Source organism: Nannobrachium achirus, assembly GCF_963921795.1.
Source record: "Nannobrachium achirus genome assembly, chromosome: 23".
Lineage (NCBI taxonomy): Eukaryota > Metazoa > Chordata > Actinopteri > Myctophiformes > Myctophidae > Nannobrachium > Nannobrachium achirus.
The window spans coordinates 46,350,990-46,358,809 of record NC_137830.1 but is presented as its reverse complement, the minus strand read 5'-3'; the positions used below and the strand labels follow the sequence as shown (position 1 = coordinate 46,358,809).

The 7,820-nt window shown below is 39.0% G+C and overlaps 1 protein-coding gene across 1 annotated transcript; it reads left to right on the top strand.

The window, feature by feature from the left end:
* Positions 1–722: 722 nt before the first annotated feature.
* Positions 723–5,464, top strand: atp23 (ATP23 metallopeptidase and ATP synthase assembly factor homolog). The gene is made up of 6 exons (XM_080754611.1): positions 723–952; positions 1,292–1,337; positions 2,536–2,617; positions 2,705–2,842; positions 3,800–3,883; positions 4,576–5,464. Exons 1-6 carry the CDS (start codon positions 799–801, stop codon positions 4,777–4,779), a joined length of 708 nt encoding a protein of 235 aa, XP_080610737.1. The 5' UTR covers positions 723–798; the 3' UTR covers positions 4,780–5,464.
* The last annotated feature ends 2,356 nt before the right edge of the window (positions 5,465–7,820 follow it).

The window sequence follows — 7,820 nt, the reverse complement described above, 5'->3', positions numbered from 1 at the left end:
AAATGTGATGTAAATAATAAATGTCAAGTAAACTGTTAGATTCACTTGACACCACTGTCACAGTCACTATAATATTTAAATGACAAAGAGATAATTTGCAAACATGGACAGTCTGACAGCAGAATTGAGGGTAGGCAAAATGGCTCAGACAGGTAGGTGAAAAGACTCTCCTCCAAGGCGAAAATGCCAGGCGAAAGGACCAAATGCGTGTAGGCGAATATGTTATAGGCGAAAGTGCTGGTGACCTGTGTTGGCCCTGTAGTCCAAACAGACTCACCACCAGCACCACAGTGACTCCTACAGGTCATCACGTGCACCTGCACTTTAGACTGTAGCAGCTTGAGGTGAGTGTTCTTGTTCTTCTGACATATAGTTTGTTTCTAGCCTACAATCTGTAGATTTTGTAGTCATTATAATATTCTTATTTTGATCATAAGATCCATTTAACAAATTATTATTATTTTGTCTCCAAAGAAATGTGGGATATTCTTGCTCCGCGTCACCACTGCAGAAAGCCTGGTTTAAAGTTATTGTCAGATCCGGTCGGGAGCCCGCCTACTGTATCCGGTAATTTGCAAATACACATACATGTAAAATTACAGACCGTTTCCGTTTCCGCTTCAAACCGGATATGCTAACTGATGTCAGTCTAGCCACACCCTACCTTTGTCCTCCGACCTATCACGTGATCTGCACAAACTAGAGAAGATTATGACCTCTTGCTGGCTAACAACACTAGGCTAACGTCCAACCAACTCAATATATTTGTAACCAAAGATCGTAGATCTTCATGCAACCATGGCTCAGGCCAAACACGAAGAAGAGGACTTTGGCTACGACCTTTTTCCAGACCGGAATCAAGGAGGGAAACACAAGAAAGGATCCATTGCACAGAGCCTGTTCACTTTCAATCACAAGTGTCAGGTCATGTTACAGTTCGCTATGGAAACTAGTGAGTAGCTGGAGCTTGATGCTGAAAATGACATTATTGATTTATTGATTGAAGATCAACATAAACGTGTGACACTGTACTGTGTAAACATCATTTTCTGTTAGTTTAATTCGTGTAAATGTAACAAATAGTTAAGTGAACACATTAGCTCTGATTAATTTACTGTGTGCAACTGTGCATGGTTCCTGATGTCAACCTGTTATTGATAAATCTGTGTGTGTGTGTGTGTGTGTGTGTGTGTGTGTGTGTGTCTTTCTCTCTCTCTCTCTCTCTCTCTCTCTCTCTCTCTCTCTCTCTCTCTCTCTCTCTCTTTCTCTCTCTCTCTCTCTCTCTCTCTAGGTCCATATGCAAAACTACTCCTTCAAGCCATGAAAGGTTCAGGATGGTAGGTACCACCTTTACTTTAGCTACTTTATATGTCTGTGATTTTACATACAATTCATATATTCCTATTAAATACTCGCCATAGATCTGTCCTATCCACCCACGGTCAGCAGACTGATCTATGCTGGATAAACTCGGCGTTACCTACTACTCGGCCAATAATTAATTCCTAAGACTTGGAGTCAGATATTGTACTCTAGTTTGATATCATTTTGAAAGTTCTGACGGAAAAAAAAATGTGTTTAGTTAAAACGTCTCCACTTTTCCACGAGCTTCACACAGACGTCATTCTCTGTCAGCGAGGGGGCCAGACCTGAACTTAATGACTGCTGGACTGAACATGATATGAAAACTTCCTTTGAGGACACATGTGTTTGGGATGCACAAACGTATGGGGCACACAATTGACATTTGTGTTGGCTGGGATTGGCGTGAAATGCAGCTCAAAGTGCTTTACAGAGCATAAAATGAAGCACAAGTGCTTAACAGAGAAAATGTAAAATAAAATACGTAATAAAAATAAATAATTAAAATGATTACAATAAAGCAGAAAAATAAAAACATAAAACATTGAAGAACAATTTCATTCTTCTCTTCAGTCTTCCAGCACCCGTTGATCCAGCACCCGTCCCTATTTTGTGGATGTGCGTGTATCTCCTGACCACTGTATGCAGTCAGTGTCATACATACTTGATTGGATTCAAATATCTTTGTTGATGGCAGTGTGCCAATGTTTAGATTAGGGCTGGGATGCGATTACAATTTTTAATCTAATTAATTACAGGCTCTGTGATTAATTAATCGCATTTTAATCGCACATCGATATTTGACCTGAGAAGCTTTTTTTTTCTCAAGTAAAACACATTTTGTTGTACGAGTGAATCAACAAGTGAGTTTTTTAAATCTAAATTTCGCATCCACTGGGCCAAGCAAAGCGCTCTGATCGGCTACTTCTCCCTTTGCGTTTGTTGTCTCTTCTTGGTTGGTGCATCGCTATGATCGGTATGCCCGAAACTGAAGGTTCTGTGGTGCAAAAACTAAGTGCGATTAAAATGCGTAATTTTTTTTAATCGCGTAAATTTTTCTGTAATTAATTAATCGCAATTAATCAGTTAAAGTCCCAGCCTTAGATATTTCTGTCTTTAAAGACCGAGTCAAATCATTATGTTGATAAACTGTTCACACTTATGTTTACACAGTACAGTGTTAAAAGACCGTCATTTTTCCTGTGAAGATTGTGATGGGACTGTCAGTGGAGGGTTTGACGCGGCCTCATCTCAAGTAAGGAAGATGTCACTCAGCGCAGATAGATAGTTTCACAAATATGCTTTATTATACTGTCACTAATAACATTTTCATTTGTTGCAGATTGTGCTGTGTCAGAATAATATTCACCAGCAGCCACATATGAACAGAGTTGTCACACATGAGCTCATCCATGCCTTTGACCACTGTCGGGCACACGTGGACTGGTTCACCAACTTCAGACATTTGGCTTGTTCAGAGGTCAGCAATAAAGCGTCCTGGGGGGTGTTTGAGTGGGTTGTTTCAGCGTGGTATTTGGTTCACTACTACTCTGGGGGGGTCCCCAAATTATTTCGGGGGGTCCCCAGATGATTAACTTAACTCATTGCATGCCAGGCCCGATAGTCCTGAGATTATTTCAATGTCTTTCCCCGCCAGGCCCGATAATCCTGAGAAAAAAAAAAAAAAAAAAAAAATCAAAAACGTTTTTGGACCCCAAAAACTTTAGTAGGCATGATAGCAATCGCGAAATTGCATGTTTAACCCCCATGGCAACCCCATCTTTCAAACATGGCAGCCATCTTTGTTTACATTTTAGGAAAACATAATGGCTGCTATCTCATGAATGCCTGAACGGATTTCCATTCGGATTTTTTTGTTTGAAAGCTGTGAGCAATGTGCAGACACGTGGTGCATTATCTAGGCATGGGTGTGCATGATCCGTGCACTATGAATTACATGGAAGTCTATGGAGACAGAGGCAGGGGAGAGTACGAAGGTATTGTTAAATGGCGGGGAATGTGTTAATGTGCAACATTGTTTCTAATTCTCACTCAACATTAAACAAACCAACAAAGTTTAAGTGTATACACTTATGTTGGTTTGAGGGTATATATTGGAACATTTCTAAAGTGACAATTTAAGGACTTTTTAATACCTTTAAGATGCCAAATTGTCAAATATTAGAGGCAGAAATTGTGAAAATAGCCGATCTACATGCTCACAACCCCTCGCGTTGCGAGGCGTTGTGAGCATGTAGATCGGCTATTTTCACAATAGAACCGTGTTATACAAAATGTAATGCCTCAACTCTTAGTGCTCGTCAGGGTGGAGGGGGGGTCCCCAATTAAAATATGAATATTTTGGGGGTCGCGGCCTGAAAAGGTTGAGAACCACTGCTCTAGTAAATGCTTATTTTTGGTGCCTATTTGTTTTCAGATTCGAGCAGCTAACCTCAGTGGAGACTGTACCTTCAACAACGAAGTTGCCAGATTCAACGTGGGCTTGAAGCAGCATCATCAGGTACTGAGGGATGATTTCAAGCTGAGCAAATATTGTGCTGGATATATCTGTATGTCAAGCATACCCCAGTTCAGTTCAGTTCCGAACACATGTTGCTTGTAGAGCCGGCCAATATATCAGCCATTATTTGACTTTTTCTGATGACATATTATGCCGCAATTATGCAGCCGATACCCGATATGTGTCCTGATTAAAAAAAACAAAATCTATATAAATAGCAGATCAAGCTCAAAATGTGTCGCTTTGTGAGACTGTAGATCAGCATTTTTTTGTATTTCTTTTTCTATAGTAGTTAAAGTTAAATGTTCTTTTCATTTTGAAGAATACTTAATTTAAGTTTTTCATCAATACATTTTATTTTTATTTTTGATTGGTTACTTTGTTTATTGCAAATAGAAACTTTAATAAATCACAAACTTAGCACCTTGTTTAGTTTTTTGGAAGAAAATATCAGTCAAAACATTGATAATCTGTGGTTTATGATTCCAAAATTGGGACACAGAAATCTGGCATTGGTCTGGCTCTAGTTGCCTGTCCTACAGTACACCTACCAGATTCCTGTATCGCTCCTGTCTAAATAAAGCAATGTGTATAAAACGGACCATACACAAATATATTCTTTGTAGCAGTTCTTGGCACTATAAACTACTTGTCTCTTATTATTATTATTAATTTTTCTTTTGCGTTGACAGGAGTGTGTCCGGGGACGTGCCTTGCGCTCTATCCTGGCCGTGAGGAAGATAACCAGAGAAGAGGCAGAGAAAATAGTAGATGAGGTCTTTGACACATGTTTCAATGACCACGCGCCGTTTGGCCGGATTCCACACACCAAAAAGGATGCCAAATTTGCCTTCAGAGATTATGAGAACAGAGATCGATATTATGGAAACCTATAACTGTCCACCTGCACACTTTGTTTAATTTCCTTTGGTGCTTTGACAATGATGTCAACAAAAGTAAGGCCGATGACCACAATAGCCATAGCAGAATAATTGTGTCCAAACTGAAAGTAAAAATACATTTTTTATAAGGGAATCTTCCAAGTCTAATCTCCTGTGAAAAGTTAATTTACAAAATTCAAGGAGAGACCCAAGGAGATGTTTATTTTGTTGTGAGTCATATGGACATACATTCTGTAAAGGGATTATGATTACGCAGTAGAAAAAGTCATTTCACGGCAGTTGTGGAGGCATTTCTATGAGGGAATGCCTACTGCTTCATAGAGTGCTACAAGAATGACGTCTTTTTTTGACGTCTTGATTTTTAGTGCGCCAAACTGCAGCGTATCCACCATTCCACAGCAGATTTCAGATGGAAGTTTTGTATAAATTAAGAAAAAATGCTCTTCAGCAAATAAAGGCTTACACGTTTTGTATAACAAAATCTTCACAAATCATTTAAGATCTTCGGAGAACCACATTCAAATCGTGTGTGAACATTTCATGTATGAGGTATTCATTTGAAACTATTAGGCTGACGATAGCCACAGACCTAATGTTCTGCATAAATCCAAAATTGCTAACTCAGTTTAGCATTTTAGGACTACAAAGTGGACCACTCTACTGCCACATTGACATACAATAACTGAAAACGATAAGGTGCCTGTAAATAGTCATGTGCTTAACTTAAATAAAATGAACTTGTTTGAAATTAAACCGATTGATTCATATGAAAGCTGATTTTGAGGTATTTGTAAATTGATTGAATTTAAATTGCACTGTACATACGTGTAGTTACAAGTTATACAGTGTCAACTAGCTTTTTTGAGTATTTTTCTCTCTGGTCCCTACAGTGTGGGTTCTAAACACATAGTAAGGATATCTGTGATGACAAAACATGTATTTAGAGAAGTGGTTCCATTCCATACAAACGCATTTATATGGAATGGTTATTTTTGTTGAGCGGTGCTAACCGCTCCTATAGACCACTTTTTTACCAAAACTATGATGTCACAAATGATGACATGAGTTCGCTAGACCAATGAAACACTTCGATTCTGTTGATCTGTCCATGATGTATAGTCACAGAGGCACCCGATTGGTTAACCTTGATTTAGAACGCGTTTAGGCCGCGTAAAATACGTCACATTTTTTTTGAGCGGTGCTAACCTTGAATTTCAAAATTGTATTAGATGAATATCACTTATAAGCGATAAAATAACCACACTTTTAGACAGACTGTGGAAAATCTTACAGGTTATAAATGATAGGCAGCTAATACAAGTTTAAAATAACTAAAATTTTCATCTTCTGGCCTCTTCTCGCCTCTCTGGAGGTAAATAAGGTCACTTATCATTACACTACGACACTCTTATAAGTTACAATCCGTAGCTTGGTCAACTAACTGATGAGAAATGACGATAAAGATTTATATAGTCTGAGCAGACCTCTAGACTGACATCATACACAACAAAAACAATATTGCCATGCATGCCTATCAACACTGATTCGCGCAGGAATTAGTTTGCACCGCTCACTTCGCACGGATGCGATTTTTTTTTTAATATTAGTAAAAAATATCAAGAATACTTATTTCAAATGTATCCTCTGTGCACATGGGCCTTGTCTATTTAAATGAGTTGCCTTTGTTTCTATTGACAGACACTGCTTTATAGATGAGGTAATTCTTTAGTACAAGGGCACGTAGAATGCTCAACCTTGTACCCAACCAAAGTGACTTTAAACTGTTGGTATGCAATACCTAGTGAGGATAATTGAGAAGAAAAGTTCTTCGACAACAACATGGTCTCTTACACAACTATCGCATCTTGCACCTCTTAACTTCTCTGTAAAATGTCATTGGTGACATCTTAATTGGACATTAGCATTTAAAGAATCTCATTCCTCCCCTGAGATTAATAATAAGAAGTTATATGGGAATTAGCCTCATAATCTCCCCCCGAACAGCTTTGTGGCTATCACAAAGACTGCAGACGCCACCCCTCGCATTGTAATCAGAATTTATGCTTTTACTTGCAGTGTCTGGTAGCGAGTACAGGGGCGTCACAAGGGGTAGGAAAGTGGGACTGAGTTACTAGGGCCCAAGGTGGAGGGGGGGCCTTAATTATTTTATACTTTAGCTATTGAAAAATAGCAGATATACAAGCTCACAGCGCGGCACTGAGTGCCGCGCTGCGAGCTTGTAGATCTGCTATTTTTGAAAAGTCGTGAAAATGTGTGCAAATCTTTGAATATATGTATTTTTAAGCTAACATTTGTAACTCAAATTTTGCTTCTGGGGGGTCCCTGGAACTCAATATTTTGAGATGGGGTTCTGTGGCCAAATACATACCATTTTGGGGGTCCTTCACATGAAAAGGTTTGAGCTCCACTGACAGAAACATTGGTTTTTCAAAAAACCTCAGAAGGGTTTGAAATATTCAAAGATTTTCATGATTTTTCAAAAATAGCAGATCTACAAGCTCGCAGCGCGGCACTCGGTGCCGCGCTGTGAGCTTGTATATCTGCTATTTTTCAATGGTTAAAGCACAGGGGCCCCGCAGTGAATCCTTGTACCAGGGGCCCAGAATTTGGTGCGACACCCCTGGGCGAGTATATGCTCATTCTCTGTATGAACTCTGGAAAATGCTACAAACTAGATGAGCTAGACTTATATGGGATCAAACAACAAGGCACGTGGGCGGACTGGAGCGAGGAAAGAAGATTACGTTATTTTGAGAAGCTTAAAGAAAATTGCAGATAATTGCTTTATAGGCAGGCTGGGATTTATTGTGAGTCATAGTGCATAATCAACGACGTAAGCACAAATAGCCGTTTGGTTTGTTGCAATGCTACACAGCAAAGCAAATGTTAACTTAAGTATAATCAAGAAAGAAAATAATGTCAAGCTTAATTGATGAAATTGCAAAACAAATTTGTTGAGCTAATGAGCTTCTTTTGCTTAGAGATGTAGGCCTAATTGTAGAAGCACACATTAC

Coding starts and splice junctions, on each gene's coding strand:
- atp23 (XM_080754611.1), top strand. CDS start 799: ATGGCTCAGGCCAAACACGAAGAAGAGGACTTTGGCTACGACCTTTTT. Junction 2,618..2,704: donor TTGACGCGGCCTCATCTCAA/GTAAGGAAGATG, acceptor CATTTGTTGCAG/ATTGTGCTGTGTCAGAATAA. Junction 2,843..3,799: donor GACATTTGGCTTGTTCAGAG/GTCAGCAATAAA, acceptor ATTTGTTTTCAG/ATTCGAGCAGCTAACCTCAG.